This window comes from Dama dama, chromosome 18 (genome assembly GCF_033118175.1).
Source record: "Dama dama isolate Ldn47 chromosome 18, ASM3311817v1, whole genome shotgun sequence".
Taxonomy (NCBI): domain Eukaryota; kingdom Metazoa; phylum Chordata; class Mammalia; order Artiodactyla; family Cervidae; genus Dama; species Dama dama.
In genome coordinates, this window is record NC_083698.1 from 96,754,161 (window position 1) to 96,778,629 (window position 24,469).

The 24,469-nt window shown below is 43.1% G+C and overlaps 1 protein-coding gene across 2 annotated transcripts in view; it reads right to left on the bottom strand.

The window, feature by feature from the left end:
• Positions 1 to 24,469, bottom strand: part of CREB3L2 (cAMP responsive element binding protein 3 like 2) — a 133,798-nt gene that overhangs the window by 37,865 nt on the left and 71,464 nt on the right. For both annotated transcript variants that reach the window (XM_061165883.1, XM_061165884.1), the window contains exon 2: positions 16,294 to 16,510. In XM_061165883.1, coding sequence (XP_061021866.1) covers positions 16,294 to 16,510 — 217 coding nt within the window. The remainder of the gene's footprint in view (positions 1 to 16,293; positions 16,511 to 24,469) is intronic.

The window sequence follows — 24,469 nt, forward strand, 5'->3', positions numbered from 1 at the left end:
GCAAGGAGGCTGCAAGCAGGTGTGGAACAAGAGAAAACAAGTCAGAGATTCCCAGAGTCAGCATTCCTCACCCAATGCCAGTTAACTAAAACGAGACTGAAATAAAGCCAAGATATGCTCCCTCGCTTTATTAAAATGTACATATACATTCACACCCTCGTGAACTGTTATTGTAGAGGGCAGCAAAGTCATTCACATTATGAATTATTTCACACTCAAGAGTAGAGCTCAAGTTTTCTTATGAAAAGGTACATGAACATCACATCACTCAACCATCAAGGGGCAGTGGAGGGGTGGGCAAGGAAGCCAAAAACTACAGCTTGCAGTGATTAAGGTTGTATTTCATAAGTAACTTCCTTCAGGGGAAAGTTAGATTCATCTGCATCAAGGAAAATGATTTTCCCCCAAATCCAATTTATAACTGACTCGATTAAATATTCCAGCCCCAATGTATTAATATTTCCTGGGGTAAAATAAAGACGGGCAAAGTTTCAGTTGGTTGACGACGTTTCACTTTTAGAGCTGGTTTTCCAGAGCTGCTGAGCAGTCTGGGGTGGTGGAGGAGTCCCATCATTCCCAGGGGATTGGGGACCACATCCTGGCTGAGCGGGAGGGGCAGGAAACAAAAGGCCTCTTGAAGGCGGTCAGAGGATGGAGACCACACTGTACTGGATGCGGAGTCCTGCTGGCCAGATAGGCGCCCCAGCTCAGCTTGGGGGCAGCGGGGGCAACTGGATGAGGAGCCAAACCAAGTATCTTTTTTTTTTTTTAATGTATTTTTATTTTTGGCTGCACTGGGTCTTCATTGCTGCGTGTGGGCTTTCTCAAGTTGCAGTGTACAGGAGCTACTTTCCAGTTGTGGTGCAAAGGCTTCTCATTGCAGTGGCTTCTCTTGTTGAGGAGCACAGGCCCTAGGGCCCGCAGGCTCAGCAGCTGCAGCACATGGGCATAGTTGCTCCACAGCATACAGAATCTTCCCAGGCCAGGGATTGAACCTGTGTCCCCTGCATTGGCAGGCAGATTCCTATCCACTGTACCACCAAGGAAGTCCCAAATAAAGTTTCTAACACTGCTCTCAGGAGGAGTTTAGGAATGGGGAGTCTCTGTCAGCTGCAAGGAGGACATGCTCAGGACTGATGTGGGGAGCAGCTAGAGAGACAGAGAGAGCGTAGATCACACTTTCTCCACTCAGCAGTGATGTGCTCATACCTCCACCTGTCAGCACTTACAGCCTGTCCACACTGAGCAATATTTATCCCCGGCAGAGGCTGGAAGAGAGACAGCAAGATGAAACACAGCCTCGGTACATATGAAAATAAACAGTTAGGAGGCATCACTGAGAAAAAGGTCACATGCAGTTACCAGGAAATGGTGAAATAAGGCCAGACCCCATGGGTGTGCAGTTATGATCACTGTGATGACAGGTAAATCACAAGGCACAAAAGAAAAGACAAACATAAATACAAAAGGCAAAGACAAAATTATAAGCGCACCTTCCCTGGTGGCTAAAGAATCCGCCTGCCAGTGCAGGAAAGATGGGTTCGATCCCTGATCAGCGAAGATTGCACACGCCGCAGAGCAACTAAGCCTGTGTGCCACAGCTATTGAGCCCGTGCTCTGGAGCCGGGGAGCCACAACTACTAAGCCCACATGCCACAACTACTTAAGACCATGTGCCACAGAGCTCATACTCCACAACAAGAGAAGCCCACACCCCTCAGCTGGAGAGTTACCCCAGCTCACCATAACTAGAGAAAAGCCTGTGCAGAAATGAAAACCCAGTACAGCCAAATATAAATAAATAAATAAAATTATTTAAAAATAAAACAAAATGACAAGCAAAATGAAGACAGGTCATGAAGTCAGTTCTTCCAATAAGCTAAACCATTCTCAAAGCACACATCCATTAAGTAGGTCAAGATAGTTTATATTCTTAATGCTTAGTGCCCTACACTCCTATTTAAAAAAAAAGTTATGTAAATATAATCTTTATTGTATCAGAGATGGAGACTGAAGGACAAACCATAATTATGTGAACTATGAAACAAAACTTTCCCTGAACTCTTCCAAGAGAGAAGCCCAAAGAAGCTTCCACTCCTCTCCTGAGCTTTTTGGTGACAAACAGCTGGAGTTGCCTGCCTGCTTCCAGTTCAAACCAGCAATTATTTTTTACTCTCCCTTGAAAGATATTTTTTTGAATTAGAAAGAAGTTTAAGGCCATCAAGCTCGATATGTGATCTTACAAAGAGGTACCTAACATGCAGGTCTAGACCACACAGCAAATGAGTGGCAAAATTCAGGTCTCTCGATTCATGAAAGAAACAAGTAAACACATAAACATTTTTGCACAAATATGCTCATTGCAGCATTATTTATTATCACAAGACACTGAAAGTAACCAAAACAGTAAAAAGGAAGGGCAAGGTTAATGACTTAGGGTGTACTCATATAATGGAGGAGAAGGCAATGGCACCCCACTCCAGTACTCTTGCCTGGAAAATCCCATGGACAGAGGAGCCTTGTAGGCTGCAGTCCATGGGGTCGCTAGGAGTTGGACACAACTGAGTGACTTCACTTTCACTTTTCACTTTCATGCACTGGAGAAGGAAATGGCAACCCACTCCAGTGTTCTTGCCTGGAGAATCCCAGGGACAGGGGAGCCTGGTGGGCTGCCATCTATGGGTTCGCACAGAGTCGGACACGACTGAAGTGACTTAGCAGCAGCAGCAGCAGCATACCATGGAAATATTATGCAGCCAGTAATGTTATATGTTAAAGGCTTTTTAATAACAAGGTAAAGATTTATGATAGAGCATTAAGAAAAAACATATAGATTTGTGCACTATTAATGAGGAAAGTGGAGAAGGAAATGGCAACCCACTCCAGTATTCTTTCCTGAAGAATTCCTGGAGAATCCCATGGACAGAGGAGCCTGGTGGGCTACATTAGTCCATGGGGTCGCAAAGAGTTGGACACGACTGAGAGACTTCACTTTCAATGAGGAAAGTAATAGAATGATCTCTGGAGAATAACTCAGAACATGAATAATTTTTTCCCCCAATTTCATACTATTTCTAAATTTCCTGTACGGGGAATATTACCATCCCTGGATGACTGCACATGGACATGGCCTGCTTCTGCCTGCTCCACTTTATACCTCAAAACAGTAATTACTAGAAGCCTTAGTGGGTCAAGGGGCCCATTCGGAGCCCCTCGACTTAGAGTCAGTGAGTACCTTAACATATGTTATAAATCACATAATTGGTTCCACAGTTCTTCATTTGTCCCTTTATCCATGTCCTCTGCCATGTAATCTGGCAGTGCCCTCCCACTGGGGACTAATTCCCATCCTGAGACTGACCACCTGACTTGCTCTGGCTAAAAGGATATGAGCTTCCTAACACAAGTGGAGTCTTGAAATGCACAACTGAACTCACACATTTGTGCCTTTGCCATCACAGTGAGATGGATGTGCTAGGACAATCTACCGATCCCAGGAGGACAGACACATAAAACAGAATTGTCCCCAGATAAGCCTGGCCAAAATCAGCCAACTCTCAGCCTTAGACATGTGAGTAAATCTAGCTGAAACCAGTAAAACCAGTCATTGCCCCTAACCCCACCTAAATGAGCCAACCTCTAGTCAAGGCACACGTGTGAACTATAATAATAAACGATTGTTGTCAAAGCTAAGGAGTTCAGTTAGAGATAGAGATGGAGAGAACAGATGTATGGATACCAAGGAGAAAAAGGAGTGCCATGAATTGGGAGATTGACATATATACGCTATTGATGTGTGTGCTGTGTATTTAGTCGCTCGGTCCTGTCCAACTCTTTGTGACTCCATGGACTTGCAGTCTGCCAGGCTCCCCTGTCCGTGGGGATTCTCCAGGCAAGAATACTGGAGTGGGTTGCCATGCCCTCCTCCAGGGGATCTTCCCGACCCAGGGATCGAACCCAGGTCTCCTGCATTGCAGGTGGTTTCTTTACCATCTGAGCCACCAATATATAAAATAAATCACTAATGAGAACCTACTGTATAGCACAGGGGATTGTATACAGTGCTCTGTGGTGACCTAAATGGGAAGGAAATCCAAAAAAGGAGGAGATGTGTGTATACCTATAGCTGATTCAGACTTCCCTGGTGGCTTGGAGGGCAAAGCGCCTGCCCACAATGCGGGAGACCAGGGTTCGATTCCTGGGTCAGGGACGATCCCCTGGAGAAGGAAATAGCAACCCACTCCAGTACCCTTGCCTGGAAAACCCCATGAACGGAGGGGCCCGAGTGACTTACTTGTGAATCACTGAATCAAGTGATTCACTTGTTGTACAGCAGAAATTAACATAACATTGTAAAACAACCACACTCCAATAAAAACTTTTTTTTACAAAAGCTAATGAGTTTAGGAGTGGTTTGTTTTTCAGGAATATAGCTGGCTGATATAACACAGCTGAAAGTACCAATATACACAAGATGTTAAATCCATCACATCAGACCCTATGACAACACAATAGCTTAACCACATTCCCATAATGATTCCTCTAAACCACCAACTGGAAACCATATCAATAAGTATTTGTAGATTGATCCGATCTACCAGTTAAATCATAAAATAAATGACTTCAGGTGAAGAAGGTCAGCCAGTAAGAAGTTTGCTGAGAACAACATTCCAGCAGCAGTTGAAATTAGAAAAAAGGAGCTGTCATTCTGAACTACTAGGTGTTAGCTTGTACTCTGTCTGTCAATGGAAATAAGTATCAAATCTGAGAAAACAAAATGACAAATATAACCTCTGAGGTATGACAGAAGATAAAGTGAAAGGGAATCAGTAGAATATGTATTACACTTTTCCCATATGACCTTACTTTCACAGTCTTATTTCACTGGCAAAAGATCAGCAGAGCACCATAGCTTAGAACTTAGATGGCTGAGTTATTGATAGAACTGAGATGGCTGAGTTATTGATAAAACTACAAAAATAAGAGTCAGTGCACACTCTATACATGCTCAAATTTGTAAAACTTCTGAAGCTCAGATATTGATTAAAAAAAATTTTTTTTCCCTAAATTATATCTATATGCCTTTTAAGTTTCATTTCAGGAGGGGGTCTTTCCTGGCCATCCAATGGCTAAGACCCTGAGCTTCCCTGAGCTTCCACTGCAGGGGCATTGGTTCAATCCCTCGTTAGGGAACTAAGATCTCACATGCTATGCAGCACAGCCAGGAAAAAAAAAAGAAAAAAGAAGGAAAACATGACCCAATAAGGCCAGTAGTGCACCGTGGAGAGTAAGAAGCACAGCCGACATATCTCCTGATTTTATTTAAACAGCTTGCTATCAAAGGCCAAGCTCGACTGGCAGATTTCCTGGGGATCACCACTCAGCTGTCAGCAAGAAAACAAAAACAGGCCGCTGTCTCGTGATGACTAGTCCTTCACATCCAAGGATGAAAGGAAGCAGCTGTGAGCACTGGGGCTAGATGCTGAGATTACCAAGACAGCAGCTAAAAAGCCCACAAGCTAAAGCTAACATAGAGGTAACACCAAAATGCAGGTCCTCAATCATTTCCATAAATAACTGCACTGAATTGAAACTGATTCCTGGGAGGGGGAAAGAAGAGGTTAAACTCTAAATTGGGAGTATAAAGTGTCTTTATGTTTTATATATATGAGTTATATATGTGTGTCATTTTATATATTATATAAATAATACATATATATCTGTATATACACATATACAGATATACATTTATCTATATGGTATGTCAGTGTACTCTTAAAAAGAGAAATTACATAGGGCAAATACCACTCAAATGATGAACACACACATGCACCCATTAGCTATTTATATGTCTAAAGTAAAAAAGAAATGTCTGTGAATTAAATAAGTATGCCTCGTCTAAATCCTTCAGTATTTCATACTTCACCATTTGCCCTGTGAATTTCTTCAACAGAATTGGCAAATCTTGACCCATTTTTGGCGTAAACATCTCTTAAAGGCAAAACGCCAAGGCTGGGTTCCGGAAGCCAGGAGAGGGGAGGAAAGCAGGTGAATGTATCAAAGAGCCAAACTAAACTGCAGCCCACTGTTCAGACAGAAGGTAGATGCCTGCCTGCCCAGGGTCCCTCCCTGAGTGCCTGGACAATGAAATCACCTCCAGTGTGAGTTGTATGGGGAAGTGTTGAAAACAGTGAAAACAGCGAACACTTAACTATGAGTGTTTACTACGTGCTAAACATTGTTCTAAGTGCTTTAGATATATGATAATTAATTTAACCCTGAGAGTGACCCTGGAAGGCAAGCACTATGATCGTTCTCGTTTTACAGACAAGGACACTAAGAGATTAAACCCCTCAACCTATGTCACCCCTGGGGGCTGGTATACAGCCCCCAGCACGTATACGGCCAACCAGGGTTGCACACCCAGGCCAACCAGTCCCACAGCCCGGACTCTTTTCCCCTCTAGCATAATACTTTGCAAGAGATCAGTGATAAAACATCTCTGCCAAAAGTTAGTATTCTTCAATTAACGTTATTTTGAGCCCATAATTAGCCACTAAAAAAAGTGCAATATTGGTTCTTCCTATACTTCTCATCTTCATTTATATGGACTCCTAATCCACTGTTGCTAAGGTGAAGCATTCCAGTTTAAGACCAGCCAGTAATAGCTCAAATGTTTTGAGAGCTGTGTGCCAGGCCCCGTTCTTCATGTTTACCTTCCTGATTTCGTGTTCCTTCTGTGCCTGTGTTTACAGCCTCTTTCACTTATTCTGGTTATTAATATTGTGGTCAGTTGGTAAATTACGTACTGAATTATGTGGCAATCTGCATAAAGCAATAATAACAAGAGCAAAGCAATAATGACAAGAGCTAATATTTATTAGTGCTTACTAATTGCCAGGCACTGTTATAAATGTATAATATATAATAACTTAATCCCTACAACAATAGCACAAGGTTGAGTATAATGAAAATTATTTCCATTTTAAAGATCAGGAAAGAAACACAAGAGTTGAGCCACTTGCTCAAATTCACACCATTAGTTAGTGGCAGAACCCAGATTCCAATTCAAGCAAATTGATCCCAGAGATGAACTGCTAAATTCTATCTGTGGTCTGCATTTGGTATCTCAGGTCCTCCCATAGGAAACTGTGTTTAGAGTATGCATTAAACAAATATCTGTGGAGCAAATGACTGATTTCAAAAGATTTACTTAGTGTATACATGCCAAAAAAAACCCTCTTGCGTACACTTTTCTTCACCAAAATTATGACTCTTACTTGTGAACAGAGTAAGTTTAATGCTTTGTTGTTGTTCAGTTGCTCAGTCATGTCCGACTCTTTGCAACCCCATGGAGTGCAGCACGCCAGGCTTTCCTGTCCTTCACCATCTCCTGGATTTTGCTCAAACTCATGTCCATTGAGTCAGTGATGCCATCCAACCATCTCATCTTCTGTTTACCCCTTCTCCTCTTGCCCTCAATCTTTCCCAGCATCAGAATCTTTCCCAAGTTTAATGCTAGATAGCAAGGCAATGCCAAAGAATGTTCAAACTATGACACACACACACACAAAAAAACAAAAAACTATCACACAATTGCACTCATTTCACATGCTAGCAAAGTAATGCTCAAAATTCTCCAAGTGAGTCTTCAACAGTATGTGAATCGAAAACTTCCAGATGTTCAAGCTGGATTTAGAAAAGGCAGAGGAACCAGAGATCAAATTGCCAACATCCACTGGACCATAGAAAAAGCAAGAGAGTTCCAGAAAAACATCTATTTCTGCTTTACTGACTACTCCAAAGCCTTTGACTCTGTGGATCACAACAAACTGTGGAAAATTCTTAAAGAGATAGAAATACCAGACCACCTTATCTGTCTCCCGAGAAATCTGTATGCAAGTCAAGAAGCCACTGTTAAAACTAGACATATTGTCACCCTGCTTATTTAACTTATATGCAGAGTACATCATGCGAAATGCCAGGCCAGATGAAGCACAAGCTGTAATCAAGATTGCCAGGAAAAATATCAATAACTTCAGATATGCAGATGACACTACCCTAGTGGCAGAAAGCAAAGAGGAACTAAAGAGCCTCTTGATAAAAGTGAAAGAGGAGAGTGAAAATGCTGGCTTAAAACTCAACATTCAGAAAACTAAGATCATGGCATCTGGTCCCATCACTTCATGGCAAATAGATGGGGAAACAGTGGAAACAGTGACAGATTTTATTTTCTTGGGCTCCAAAATCACTGCAGATGGTGACTCCAGCCATAAAATTAAGACGCTTGCTGCTTGGAAAAAAAGCTATGACCAACCTAGACAGCATATTAAAAAGCAGAGACGTTACTTTGCTGACAAAGGTCCGTCTAGTCAAGTCTATGGTTTTTCCAGTAGTCATGCATGGATGTGAGAGTTGGACCATAAAGAAGGCTGACTGCTGAAGAACTGATACTTTTGAATTGTGGTGTTGGAGAAGACTCTTGAGAGTCCCTTGGACTGCAAGGAGATCCAATCAGTCTATCCTAAAGGAAATCAGTCCTGAATATTAATTGCAAGGGCTGATGCTGAAGCTGAAGCTCCAATACTTTGGCCACCTGATGGGAAGAACTGACTCACTGGAAAAGACCCTGATGCTGGTAAAAACTGAGGCCAGGAGCAGAAGGGGACGACAGAGGATGGGATGGTTGGATGGCATCACCAACTCGATGGACATAAGTCTAAGCAAGCTTCAGGAGTTGGTGATGGACAGGGAAGCCTGGCATGCTGCCATCCATGAGGTTGCAAAGAGTCAGACACAACTGAGTGATTGAACTGAGCTATAAATATTGTTTTCTTATACTATTCTAACATTTCAATGACCAAGCAAACAAAGAAGTCATTATTTCACTTTTAAAAAGTTGAGGAGGTATTTCCCATACCAGTTAGCAAAAGAAAATAAAAGGTAATCTCAAATGGATGATGAAAAGCAAAAGAACATACACCACTAGTCCAGGTTTCAGACTCTGAAAAGAAGACTGTTCCTCTGCTTGTCCACCCCAAATGCATCAGGTTCTTTCTGTACCTCATCCTTGCCAGGGGACCCAGCTACTTCCTGTAGGTAAATGACAGATATGTCTGCATTTTTTTACCCTAGAATCTATGCCCTCTAAGACGGGTTAGACCCATGCTCTTGTCAGCAGCTCTAATCAAATGTGATGAAGATACAGCTCTTTGTCATCTCTCTGGGGCTTTCTTTCCCAGGTCCCAAGGCCTTGGAACATTTCAACATCAAGATGTCTTCACCACTGCAAACAGAAAACCTAAGTCACCCGTGACTCATCTCTACCCTTTACTCAGCATACCCGATGTTGTGCTAGTCCTGCTCTGGGTTTCATCGAATCCTTGCAAAATCCATTTTTTCTTTGCCATGCATGGCATACACCTTTCCGTTTCTCCCCAGACTGCTATATCAAGCATATCTTCCCTGCTCTGGCGTCATCAGCCATCATTTTTCTTCTTCAAGTCTCTGAAAAAATACCACTCTACTTTACTAAGGCCCTGTTTCTCATCAACTGCTGAGTCTCCGCCTTCCATCAGGCATCTGTTCATCTTTAGCTCACAGACTATTGTTTTCACAGACACCTGTGAAATAACACCATAAATTTAGAATATCCATACTAAGCCAGTGCACCCGGTCACTCCATGCCCTGCTGGCTCTAGAAGCCTAGCCAGGCCAGCCAGAAGGAAGATGATTATTTTTCATGTTCTGGTTCCACTGTCTGTAGAACAGGAAGATTCACAGTTAGAGTTCTTTCTTGCACCCAAAATAAAGTTACCTTTACTTGTGCATGGTGCTAATAGATCACTTCTGGATTAGTATATTCTACTCTGAGTCTGTTGACATTTTGTATATTTTCTAATTTGTTTCTCATACCACCTTGGAGGACAGGGGCCTTGTCTAGTTCTCTCTGTACAGCCTTCATCCAGCTCTAGGTTTCCTCTTTAGGAAGAAGACTGAAATTAACCAACAAAAGTAAATAAACACCTAGCCCCCCAATTACAAAGGAACATGAACAAAATAGAGTAGCTCATGAAGATATCCTCCAGCTGGTAAGGAGCAAAACTTGGGTCATTTAAATATAAGCTTTTCATTCCTCAATCTACTTGGGTGCTTCTGCTTATCTCTTTATAAAGTCTTCACTTTGAAAAAAAAAAGAACAGAAAACCCTGCTTAGCAGCCTTAATCATGGGCAGAAATGAACAAGCTGAATGCAGGATGTCTCTTCTGGTGGTTTAAAAGGCTGAGCCCACATTCCTAGAACCGGCTCCTGTGGTTGCCAAACCATGTGAAGTTCTTTAGTTCAAGTGTTTCAGAGAAGTCTACAGTCAAATTCAGCCCCGAAGACAGATGACTCCAATGTAATCTTAGACTAGTGTTTCTCAACCTTTTTTTGGTCACAGGCTCTGTTGAGGATCTAAAAAAAAAAAAGTTATATATGTCCCCAGCAGAAAAACTGACAAATATTGTCAGCCCCAAATTTTGCATACAATTTTAGGGGTGGGTCTCAAACTGTTCAACTGAAGAACATGATAGACAAACAGGATAAAAGCACCTACATTTGCCCAATATAGTTGGCTCAGGGTTCAAGGAGGGAGGAAGAGGGAAAAGAAAGAGTTAGTAGGGAGATAACAAAGGGAGAAAGAAAGAAGGATGATGGTAGGAGAGAGAAAGAGAGAGGGGAAAAGGGAGGAAGAAGGAGAAAGAAAAATCCTAATAAACTGAGAGTCTCATTTGAACTGTTTAGCTTATCACTTTGTTTCAGGCTTGGAAGCAATTACAGAAGAATTCCCTTTAATCTTTAAAACTGGACAAGAAGATTTGAATCATTGACTTTGCGAGGTACAATGAAATACTAACCATCACTAGAAACAAGGACTCCTAGTTCTGGGCTTTAGGCTGTTTAGACAGTGCAAACGATGAAGAATATTAAATTTAATGCAAACAGTAATGTTTAAATTGCTGCCTATTTATGCGTCTCCTAAAGAAATATCATCCTCCTGGATCAGGAAAGCAATCTGCTTAACAGAACAGACTCCAGAGGGATCTTTGTGAATTAATCCTCCCTAAGGTGGATGCCAACTGGGATTCAAATGAATCAAATCGTTCTGTTCCCAAACATTTGCCTATCCACACAAAACTCAGAAAAACAATTGAAGCCAAGACCTGCACAATGCTTTCCTCAGCAAGTTCCCCAGCTCCTTCATGCACACTGCCTACCTCTGATTTCACATATTCCAAACGGTTACTGTTCACACTCATTATTCCCGGCATACAAAAGGGGTTTTGCTAGCATAGGAAGCCTTTACTCAGAGAAAAACTGATACTTAAGATGAACTGTGATCAGAAACTCTTTGCAAAATATATCTGACCCACTGTACCTATTCTCAGCAAATTACCAGCACAGCCTATTGCAGTGCGGTCCAAAAAAAAAAGCACAGCCTAAAAGTTGAGAAATCTGTTTTATTTGGCAGATTTCTGAGGACTTAGGTCCAGAAGACAGCCTCTCAGACAGTTCTGAGGGACTGCCCCAAAGAGGTGAGGGATAAGTCAGGATGTACAGGAATTTTTTGTAACAATATCCAGGAAGTCGGAACATCAAAAGATTACTGTGACTTAAAGAAACCCAGACACCTGAAGTAAATGAATACAGCACTTTTCTTTATATTGGAAGATGCAAGAGTTTGGGCTCATTGAAATCATTCCTCTGATATGCACCTTAACTATCTAGGGCCAGTATCCTGCTTTTTTCCATCCTGACCCTCCTTAATGGGCATAGTCTGGCTGATGGCCACAACACCTTTTGTTGACTGATACGGCAGGCAACATTCCTTGTGTATGGCATTATAGCACCTCTAAATAGGAGAGGCCAGATGGGGGAGGTGAATGTTGTGCGCTTTGGTCTGATAAGAAAGCTTCCTGAAAAATATTGATCATTTCTCCCCACACTAAGCTATAAGTAGGTGGCTCCTTTATGCTACAGGTATACTGATTAGCATTAGAAAGCAAAAAAAAAAAAAAAAAAATGTTATCAGGAAGAGGAGGGGATCCTGAACTTTTGGAAACCTGCTTATTTGTAATCATTTCACTCAGGGTTTTGTTTTAGAAGAATCAGTGTCCTAGCCCTGTATCCACTATCTGCTTCCCTCCAACCATCACCACTGTTTCAACTCTACTCAACACTTCAGGGCTCAAATGAAATTCTGCCTCGTTCCTGCAACTTTTCCTGTGATCATCCCTGGGCATGCTCTCTCTCCTCTGAGCTGCTACAGTTTACTCTCAGGACACTGCTCGTATTCAGTCTGATCAAATATTGGGGTACATGGTATCTTCCCTAGACTCTGAGCTACTTTGAGGTAAGAATCTAAGTTTTACTGGGCTTCCCAGGTGGTGTTAGTGGTAAAGAATTCACCTGCCAATGCAGGAGAAATAAAGAGATGTGGGTTCAATCTCTATGTTGGGAAGATCCCCTTGAAGGAAGACATGGCAGCCCACTCCAGTATTCTTGCCTGCAGAATCCCATGGACAGAGGAGCCTGGCGGGCTCCATAGGGTTGCAAAGAGATGGACATGGCTGAAGTGACTTAGTACACACCAAGTTTTACTATCACTGTCTCACAAGTATCTAGAACACATGTTAAGTGCTCAGCAAACATGGATTTGAAGGGGAAAGTTGCCCAGATTGTTTAGGCCAGCTCTGATCTGCATATTCTAGAACCAAGGCTGCTGCATGGCTGACTAGCTCCACAGATAATGGAATACAACAGAGGTGTTGCTATGTTGTTATCACACCCCTGACACAGGGCCATCCCCTCTGCCTAGAAGCCTCTTGCACATACACCTAGTTCTTTTCCTCATCTGCTGATCTTTGCTCAAATGCTACCTTTAAAGAAAGGCCTTCCCTGTCTATGCTAGTTAAAATGTCAACTCTCCTTTTGCTAGAGTTTGAATGTTTGTGTCCTCCCAGAATTCACATGCTGAAATTCTAATGCCCAAAGTAATGGTCATAGGAGGTTGGGCCTTGGGGAGATTATTAGGTCATGAGGGTGACACCCTCTGTAATGAAATTAATGCCCTTGTAAAAGAGTCCCCACAGGGCTCCAGTACTTTCTACCATCTGAGGACACAGTGAGCCATGAAGGAACTCAGGATGGGAAAGAACAAGTTACTGGTCCTAGATAGTTAAGATGCATATCAGAAGAATGATTTCAATGAGCCCAGGATCTTTCATCTTCTTGAAACAGAGAAAAATGCTAAATTCACTATCTTGACATGTCTGGTTTTTCTTTAATTAACAGTAATTTTTGAATGTTCTGACTACCTGGATTTTGTTGCAAAAACTCCTATATAACCTGACTCCTCCCTTACCTCTTTGGAACAGAACCTCAGAGCTATCTGAGAAGCTGCATCCCAGGCTTCAGTCCTCAGAAAGTCCATCAAATAAAACATAATTCTCAACTTTTAAGTTGTGAGTTTTTTTCAGTCAACAGCCAGAACCACCTATGTGAGCAAGTCCTGAATTCTTGATCCACAGAAATCATGAGAGGTAATAAATGATTATTGCTAGTTTAAGCCATGAATTTTGGGAGATCTGTTAACACAGCAGTAAATAACTATACAAGAGGTATTAGAAATGACTTCCACAAAGGGAAGTAGGGCTTGAAATAGAGGCATCAAAGGAACTGTAGGAATAACAGAGGCAAACCAGTAAAGAGAATATGGGTAGTGTCTTCCCTGGTAGTCCAGTGTTTAAGACTTTATCTTTCAATGTAGGGAATGCGGGCTCAATCCCTGATTGTGGAGGTAGGATCCCACTTGCCTCACTGCCAAAAACACCAAAACATAAAACACCAAAACATAAAACAGAAACAATATGGTAACAATTTCAATAAAGACATTTAAAATAGTTCATATAAAGAAGAATATTAAAAAAAAGAGAGAGAGAGAATGGGAAAACCATATGCAAAGGCAGTTAGAAACATTAAACAGAAACCACATCCACATAGAACCTCAGCACTGGGAGAAATCTTAAAGGTCATTTAGTCTAATCTCCCATCTAGTGCTACAGTCCATTAAAAAAAAAAAAAAAGCAACTAAGGCAGGGACTGCATGAGTTTATCTAAGCTAAAATGCAGAAAAAGGCTGACTCTCTATAGTTGTCCTCCACGTTACAATAAAATGAAGGGTATATAGTCATATCAGAGACCATATCCCTGAATTTGAACAGAGGTCATTCCTGGAAATGATTTAATAAGAAACTGAAAGGGGAAAAAAGATGGAGAGCAGAGGAGGGGAGAAGAAAGAGTGAAAGGAGGAGAAGCAGGAGGAAAAGAAGGGGATCAGGAAAACGAACAATAACAACTCTGCAACAACAGAGGAAGAAAGAGGAGGTGAGGAGAGAAGGAAGAAACACTGAGTCACTGAAATGCTATGTGGTGGGCACTGTCCCAGGTTCTTTAAACACATCATCTCATGTTACCCTCAGAACAGCTCCACATCCTCGAATTATTTCAGCTGTATTTCCTTCCGTCCCTCCCAGGGGACTTCCCCTCACCCTGTTCCCTTGTTGAGGCAGGGACAGTAGAGAAACCACAGAGAAGGATTAGATCATCATGCATCTAACCCCTCGTCAGGAGAAATCTGAGAATACAGTTAGGGCTCCAAAGGGTCCAGTCAGGAAAGAACTCACCCACAGATTTGGGACCGTCCCTTCACTGAGGACAGAAGGCCAAAGTTTCTGGGCTGTTTGTGGGTAGACCTCTAATCAAAAGAAGAATGAGCCTGAGAAAGAAAAAACCTGCAGCATTCTCTGTCCCAAGATAAGATGTTTTACTGATCCCAGAGTTGGTTCTGTTAGAGGTCATTAGTAGATCTAAGAAGCTTCCCTGGCAGCTCAACTGGTAAAGAATTTGCCTGCAATGTAGAAGACCCTAGTTTGATTCCTGGGTTGGGAATATCCTCTGGAGAAGGGATAAGCTACCCACTCCAGTATTCTTGGGCTTCCCTGGTGGCTCAGTTGGTAAAAGAATCCATCTGCAATATGGGAAACCTGGGTTTCCCACATACAGCACAGTAGATCTATGAGGGATTCCCAGGTGGATCAATGGTAAAGAATCTGCCTGCTAATGCAGTAGACGCAGTAGTCGTGGGTTCAATTTCTGGCTCGGGAAGATCCCCTGGAGGAGGAAATGGTGACCTAGTCCGGCAGTCTTGCTGGGAAAATTTCATGGACAGTGGAGGCTGGCAGGCTACAGCCTGGGGGTTGAAAGAGTCAGACACAACTGAGCATGCACATGCATGCATGTGATAGATCTAAGAACCCCAACTGGAGAAGGGATTCCCCCACAAAGCTAATGGCCTCTTTGTGAAGTGAACACAGGCATGTGCCTTTAACCCAAGGAAGCAGGAGGCACCCCATCCTGTAGGTAGTCACTTCACAAGACGTGTCATGTGTAGAGTGGTATAGGAGGGGAGGGGAAATCTAGGTCAAGACAGAGGACATCAAGTTAGGGACCATCCTGCACTCTGCCATCCTGCTGGGAGAAGAGACCATATGCCAAACTAGCATTAGAGGATACAGTTTTCAAAACTTACTCAAGATACTAAAATAGGTGGTTATACTTCTAGGAAAGCAAACATAGAAAATTCAATTTTAAAAGTTTCATAGAGCCTGTACCAACTAAAGTCCTATGGAGCAATGGTAAAAACATGTGAACATCTCTAAGACCAGGAAAACTAAACTCTCAACACATACCAAGCTAATGGCCTTGATAATGGGCATGAAAGGGTAACCAACGAGAAAGTCTAGGAATGCTTGTCAAGATCTCCTATACATGGGGTTAAGGAAACATGTCGGAAATGGGTCCAGAGGATACCCAAGAAGTGTTTATGGAGAAGAGTGGTCATAAACATTCTTTCTCAGGGGAAAAAAACAAACATGGCATGACCTCTTGAAATGGTGGATGTACTGGAGAGGCCAACCTGACATGTGAAAGGATGCTTTGATGCCCAGTCCACAGGGTCAAAAAGAGCAATTAGTACCATTCAGTTCTAGCAAATTCCCAGAGCACACAGTCTCAGGTAGAGCTACATTCTGTGCCTCTTTGCATTTCCCCAGGGCCCAAGCACAGGCCACACACAGCAGGTATGTGGCTGAAGTGCGTGCTGATGATACTGTAACACACGCTCCGCACCCTCAAGGAGGTCAGGGCCAGAGGTGCCAAGGTCCCAGCTGCTTCCCCCACTCTGGGTTTACCGTCATTGAAGCTGTCGCTGGCGGCGATGTGGGTGAATGGCGACTGGGCCCGTGGCTCCTCACAGAGGGAGTAGCTGTGCTCAGCTTGGATGAGGGGCGCCGGGGACGTCGGGGACGGCTCCACCTCCATCGACACACTCTTCTCTGAGAGGAAAGGGTCGTTCAGGAGCTGGCCCAAGACGTTCTGGGAGAACTCATCCAGAAGCTCCGAGAAGTGCTACAAGTGCAAAGGAGGAAGAACTCAGTGTCTTTTAACCATGGTCTGATATTTACACACATATTCTAACACAAGGGCTTCCCAGGTGGTGCCAGTGCTAAAGATTCTGCCTGCCAATGCAGGAGACATGAGAGGCGCGGTTCAATCCCTGGGTCAGGACGATTCCCTGGAGGAGGGCATGGCAACCCACTCCAGCATTCTTGCCGGGAGAATCCCATGGACAGAGGAGCCTAGCAGGCCACAGTCCATACGGCTGCACAGAGTTGGACACAACTGAAGCGACTTAGCACATTCGCACACGTTCTAACACCAAAATATCCACAACTTCTAACAACATCCAAATGAAGTCACTCATGCACAATGTCCAATTATCTATTGCTGTGTAGCAAACCACCCCAAAGACAAGTGGCTTTAAATAGCCATGATTTATTGTTTCTCACTATGCTATGGGTTGGCTGGGTGGATACACTGATTCATCTGCGTTCACTGGCAGAGATGCAATGAGCTGGAATTTTGGCGGGGGCTGGGCTGGGCTGGGACACTGGGTGCCTGGGCCTTTCCCGCAAAGAGGCTTTATCAGGCGGGGAGTTCTCGCATGACAGTAGAAATGTTCCTGGAGGGAGAAAGCCAAAGCTGAATGGCCCCAGAGGTCACACAACATCACTCCCTCCACATTCTTTAGGTCAAGGCAAGTGACAAGGCCAGCCCAGATTCATGGGATGAAAAGAGACACCACCTCTTGAACAGAGGAATGGCAAGAATCACACTGCAGGCCAGTGGAAACAGGATGGCATGAGTCACTCGGGGCCATGACTGCAACTATCTACCACCTTTCACAATGGAAATATCTGAAAATAAGCAAGCTATCCTGCATTTCTCTAGCATGAAAGTGTTATTCATAGCCAAGTGCCAAGTTCAAAGGCATCCGAATAAGCTTTCCTCTATTCTCCCAAGTACCTGGACTTTGTTCCTCTCTAGTTTTTCCTTAATCTACTTCATCTCTTCCCATCTTCCATCTCCAACAGCATCACCCCCCTAGCCCCCACCCTGCCAGGATGATGAAACAGGAATGGTCTCTGCACAGCCCCGCAGGGAGTCCCGCACTCCCTGTTCCACAGCCCCACACTTATAGGACTGTAGCCCCATCCATTCTGCCTCACTGATAGAGGGATATTCATATGAGGGTCTATAGAGCCAAGTTTCTCAACCTCAGCACTCCTGCCATTTTAGATGGCAAATTCCTTGTTACGGGGGGTGCAGCTGTTCTGTGCCTTGGGGTGTTTGGCAGCATCCCTGGCCTCTACCCTCACCAGGCCAGTAGCACTCCCCTAGTTGTGAAAACCAAAAATGTCTCTGCAGCTGCTGCTGCTGCTAGACACTGTCAAATAGCCCTGGGGGGAGTAAGGGGACGATCACCCTTGGTTTACTTATTTTTTTAACGTGGACCATTTTTTTAGTCTTTACTGAATTTATAATATTGTCTCTGTCCTATATTTTGGTTTCTTGACCATGAGACATGTGGGATCCTAGCTCTCCAACCAGGCACTGAACTCTCACCCCCTGCCTTGGAAGGTAAAGTCTCAACCACTGGACCACCAGGGAAGTTCCTCACCCTTGGTTTATTATAATTTTTTAAAGAATATTTTGGCCACAGGTTATGTGGGATGTTAGCTCTACACCAGGAACTGACAGTGAGCCCCTCATGGAAGCTCAGAGTCTTAATCACTGGAGCAGCAGGGAAGTTCCTACCCTTGGTTTAGAACTCATGCTGCAGAGTATATTAGAAATAATTCTAAACTAATTTAATTTAAAAGTTTGGTTGACACCAGCTGTTAGAGCCACTTCTGCCTTCTAAACGTTCCCTGAGTCATAGACCAACAAGTGTCATCGTTACTGATTAAACTTCAGGGACACTTAAGGAAGTTTGGAAAGCAGGTAGAGTAATAAGAGAACTGATTGCAAATGATGATACTTGGGGGGAGGTGATGAAAATTTGTAAGAGTCACAGGGCAACTAAGTCCTACCATGGAACTGAAGGGTCAGTGAAGGTGTTATGAAAATGAATGCGGCTTAGGGAAGGTGGGGGCAGGAGGTGACCCTAAGGTTAGAGCTCTAAGGTTAGGAGAGTTGTAGGTCAGAACCGCCCCCTTCCAGAAAAAACAGAAGACAACAGAGAAGAGGCCTTGTAGGCTAGGTCCTTAAAGCAGCGTCAGATGGGTGGGTTTCACCAACAGCACAAACATGAGAAAAGCTGCATTTCATCAGGACAGAATGCAGAGAAGCCACAGACCTCGGGTACATCCTAATAGGCATGTGTCATGTAAGAGAACAAGAGAGGGTGGGTGGGTAAGAGCTCTCTGTGCACAAACATATTTAAAACTGAAAGGTCCTTAGACATATCTAAGGCAAGAATTTCCTGAGAGGGACTTCCCTGGTGGTCCAGTGGATAGGACTCCGAGCTCCCAAAGCAGAAGGCCCGGGTTCATTCCCTGGTCATGGAACTAGACCCCACATGCTACGACTAAGAGTAAGCATGAGGGCTTCCTTGCCGCCTGCAGCCCACAGGGGTCGCAGAGAGTAAGACACGACTGAGCGACTGAACAACAAGGTGGGGGCTTCCCAGATGGCTCAGTGGTGAAGAATCCGTCTGCCAATGCAGGAGATGCAGGTTCGATCCCTGGGTCGGGAAGATCCCCCGGAGAAGGAAATGGCAACCCACTCCAGTATTCCTGCCTGGGGAATCCCATGGACAGAGGAGCGTGGTGGGTTACAGTCCATGAGGTGGCAAAAGAGGCAGACATGGCTTAGCAACTAAACAACAACAACAATACAGCAACTAAGAGTTCGCAGGCTGCAACTAAAATGATTCTGATGCTGAAACAGATCCCACACTCAGCAGTGAAGATCCTGTGTGCAACAACCAAGACCTGATGCAGCCAAGTGAAAAAATATTTATATATTTAAAATCCCCTTAGAAAGAATGTCAACTGTTTGCATCACAATTATCAGGAGGATTTTGTTTTAGTTGTTTTATAATGAAATATTTTAAGCATTCAGAAAAAGTATAGAGAATGGTAACATGAATAATGATGATAATGAGTAATAATGATGATAATACCTTTTCAAAAAAATCTTTTTTTCCATGTTGCTTTTTTCCCAAGTTTGCTACTACAACCTTTATTTCTTTACTCTTTATTTTAAAAAAAATAATAAAACATGAAGCTCCCATTTAATCCCCTTCTTCTCTCTCAAAGTTAACTAATGCCCTGAACTTGGTGTTTATTTTTCCCATCTAGAACTTGACACTTCTACTATATAAGTATGTTTCCATTACATACACACAGGTTTTTTTTTTAACTTTAAATAGTACCATACTTTACACCTCCTCTGCAACTTTCTTCTCTCAAAAAAATTCTTTAGACTTATTAATGTTTGTATGTGTAGCTCTATTCTTTAATTTTGATTTTTGAATTGTATTACATTATATTTATTCATTTCCTCTTAAGGGACATTTAAAGATTGTTTATATGTATGATACTATAATAAACATTACTGAACATAACAGGAAATTTTAAAACATAGAAATCCTATGACCCATCTTCAGAGCTTTTGACTTATTAGGTCAAAGATAGCCATATTAAAACCAATTCATGTTGATGTATGGCAGAAACCATCACAATATTGTAAAGCAATTATCCTCTAATTAAAAATTAAAATAAAAAAAAAATAAGATCACCACTGCCATCATCAGTCATTCAAATGTTCATGTCTGTTTTTCAAACACTGAAGGTTGATACCAACTCCATTCACCACCCCTCTCTTTACACCACTTTACAATTAAGTCCCTGGAAGTTTACAAAGTCCCTAGCAGTTTGGACATGCTCAAAGTCAGAGAAAGATTCATGGATTTTGCAACCACTGTATGCTAAACTTTAGATAGGTCCTGTGGATACAAAATAATAAATAAGAAGATAAAGGAACTTCCCTGGTAGCCCAGTGGTTAAGAATCTTCCTTCCAGTGCAGGGAATGAGGGTTCAATCCCTGGTCAGTTCAGTTCAGTCACTTAGACATGTCCAGCTCTTTGTAACCCCATGGGCTGCAGCATGCCAGGCTTCCCTGTCCATCAGCAACTCCAGGAGCTTGCTCAAACTCATGTCCATTGAGTCAGTGATGCCATCCAACTATCTCATCCTCTGTCATCCCCTTCTTCTCCTACTTTCAATCTTCCCCAGCATCAGGGTCTCTTCAAATGAGTCAGTTCTTCACATCAGGCGGCCAAAGTATTGGAGTTGCAGCTTCAACATCAGTCTTTCCAATGAATATTCAGGACTGATCTCCTTTAGGATGGACTGGTTGGATCTCCTTGCAGTCCAGGGGACTCAAGAATGTTCTCCAAGATCACAGTTCAAAAGCATCAATTCTTCAGCACTCTGCTTTCTTTATAGTCCAACTCTCACATCCATACATGACTACTGAAAAAACCATAGCTTTGACTAGAAGGACCTTTGTTGGCAAAGTAATGTCTCAGCTTTTTTAATACGCTATCTGGGTTGGTCATAGCTTTTCTTCCAAGCAGCAAGCATCTTTTAATTTCATGCTTGCAGTCACCATCTGCAGTGATTTTGGAGACCAAGAAAATAAAGTCTGTCACTGTTTCCCCATCTATTTGCCAATGAAGTGATGGGACCAGATGCCATAGTCTTAATTTTCTGAATGTTGAGTTTTAAGCCAGCATTTTCACTCTCCTCTTTCACTTTCATCAAGAGGCTCTTCAGCTCCTCTTCGCTTTCCACCATAAGGGTGGTATCATCTGCATATCCGAGGTTATTGCTATTTCTCCCAGAAACCTTGATTCCAGCTTGTGCTTCATCCAGCCCAGCATTTCTCATGATGTACTCTGCATATAAGTTAAATAAGCAGGATGACAACACACAGCCTTGATGTACTCCATTCCCAATTTGGAACCAGTCCATTGTTCCATATCTGGCTCTAACCACTGCTTCTTGACCTGCACACATATTTCTTAGGAGGCAGGTCAGGTGGTCTGGTATTCCAATCTCTTTTAAGAATTTTCCAGTTTGTTGTGATCCACACAGTCAAAGGCTTTGGTGTAGTTGATGAAGCAGAAGTAGATGTTTTTCTGAAATTCTCTTGCTTTTTCTACAATCCAGTGGATGTTGGCATTTTGATCTCTGGTTCCTCTGCCTTTTCTAAATCCAGCTTGAACATCTGGAAGTTCTTGGTTCCCTGGTCAGGGAACTATTAACCCAAATGCCTCGGGGCTACTAAGCCCATACACACCTGTGCACCACAACTAGAGAATCCAGGCACCACAATGCAATATCCCAGGGGCCGTAACTAAGACCTGAGGCTAAATATTAAAAAAAAAAAAAAAAAGAAGAAGATAGAAAAAGCCCTGCCTTCTCTAGCCATATCACTTCAACCAAACTTTTAGGTGCAGATGATTCAGCTGGGGATGTTAAGACATAGAAGATGATTCACAAATGCAGGTGGGCCCAAGATCAGCTCCCAAGTAATGCTGCTCACCCATGGACCAGACCTTGCATGGCAAGGAGTGGAACAGCTTTAAGGTTAAGACTAGAACCCAGAGACTTCCCTGGCGGTCTAGTGGTTAAGAATCTACCTCCAATGCAGGGGACATGGGTTTGTACACCCCAACTACTGAAGCCCTTCTACTCTAGAGCCCATGTCCCGCAGCAAGAGAAGCCACCACACAGCCATAAAAAAAGAAGAGAAAAGACTAGAAAAGAACTAGAACTAGATTCACTGATGACCTGAAGCCAGGGTCTGATTCCCTAAGCAGATCCCCAAAGACAAATTTACTTGTTGCCTGATGGCAAATACTCTGCAAGCATCTGACAGAATTCAAGACGGAAATTAAGGAAACTAAAAGACAAATAAATGACACAATGTAGAATGCAAAAGCAAGTCCTGAATTCACAACCCCTGCATTCTCAAGCCACGATTCCATCCTTGCGCTGCAGTGTCAGCCCTGGCCGGCTGTGCGAGCCCAGCTAAGCCTCTGGAATCCCACTTTATCCTGAGGCAAGGCTCTCTTTGGTTGTCCGTGCTTTCCCATGGAAGTTGCCAGGTTGGACTACTCTGCTGACACTATTTTCTTTCTCCTGAGCAGCACTAATGAATGTTTTCATGAACATCCCCTGGATAAGCAGTAATAAACCTTCTTTCACTGGGCTAACCATCCTTGACCTCCCTTCACATTGGATTCTGTAGCAATTATCATGTCACCAAACAATTTAGCCCTAAATGACAGGAGGTCCTGAAGAACTCACGGCTGTTACCAAGCACATTATGACAACCTTCACCCCGGAAAACGAAGCCCCTCAAAAGAAGGGAGCGACTGTGCTTAACCACCACCTACGCCGAGGCACTCAGCAAAGGGGTAAGCAGGAGAAGGAACCAGAGAGACACTTGAGATTGAAAAAATACGCCCAACTTGTCCCAACCAGATGCAGTGACTCAGCCCAGCAAATTAGCTCCAGCTGGGTCCCCCTGGCAGCAGTGGGCCCTAGGACTCAGTAGACAGGTCAAGACACCATGGGCCATGCAGGGATCAGGCCAGAATCATACTATCTTTAATGCCAATGAGAGAAGGGCATACAGTCCTAGAGGCTGAACACCAGAGAAACGAGCAAAGTGAGCCTCAAAGATGGAGGCTTTCTGCTGAGAAACACTTGAGCAAAGGACTACTCGTGTAGTAGATCAAGGGTTATGAAATGGTCAGTTGAATTCTTTTAAAGCTATGGCATAATGGAGTTTTACCATTCTGTCTAAGAGGTTATTGGTTTATAATGTTTTCACAGCTTTTCCCTCAACCAACATTTACAACAATCCTGGGAAGTTGGTTTTAAACCTATTGTCCAGGGTCAGAGTCATGAACTATTTGAGCTTGGACTTGACATAGATCTTCTTACTGCAAACTGAACAAACTTTCCCCACATTGCTTCTCCTAGGAAAGAGGTATCTAAGCTTCACAATCTAACCCCATGGAGAAATTGTAACCAGGGTGAAAACATGATGCTGATGCTGATCATTAATGAAGATGCTAACAGGATCAGGTGGTAGGCTCATCCGACGGACTAAGTTCTTGACTTTTGGAACATAAGGTAGGTGCTTTCTGATAAGATAGGCTTGTCCCCATTTATAGATGAGAAAACTAGGGCTCAGTGTGGTTAGGTACCTTGCCCACGGTTAGCACTGCATAGCTGAATTACTATTCCATCCCTAGTCTAGCCAGTCCCAAAGTCTACGCCCTTTCTACCACAGAATGCCCCACCGTTTAGGTCAGCCTCTAAAGCTGACACATAGCAGAGACTGAAGTTTAAAAAAAGACAGACTCACTGATAGCCCATTCCCTCACCCATTATGAACACACAGTCTTCAACATTCAAAGTGTAGAACTGTTGTCAGGGGATTGTTAGATTGAGAGTCTCCTGGTATCACTTCTATGGGGTGTCAGCAATAAAGATGGACGTATGTACTTGCTTCAGAGCATAGTTCTGCCAAAGGGTTCAAAGTCACAGACTCTCCAAGTTGGAAGAAACTTCCTGCTTGGGTCAAACCTCTGTCTCATGACATGAGTGTTCCTCATCTCCTCAGTGAAGATGCATGCAAGTTCTTTTATGGATTCATTTCAAAGTCTGTCTCCCCATTACTGAAGACCTGATATTTAATGCTCCTGCATTAAATTAATGCAACCTGGCCCCAATCATCCTGTGACGTCTTCTTTCCCTTTATTCTAATACCTAACACTTTCATTCCAGCCCTAACAGTGTCCATATGATACTGGAGCAGCACAGCTTTGAAGCCAGACAACTGGATTTGAATCCTGGCTCCTAGTTGTGCAAACCTGATGAAGATCCTTCAGTTCTCTAAACTTCAGTTTGCTCCTTGTGAGGATAACAATAGTACCAGCT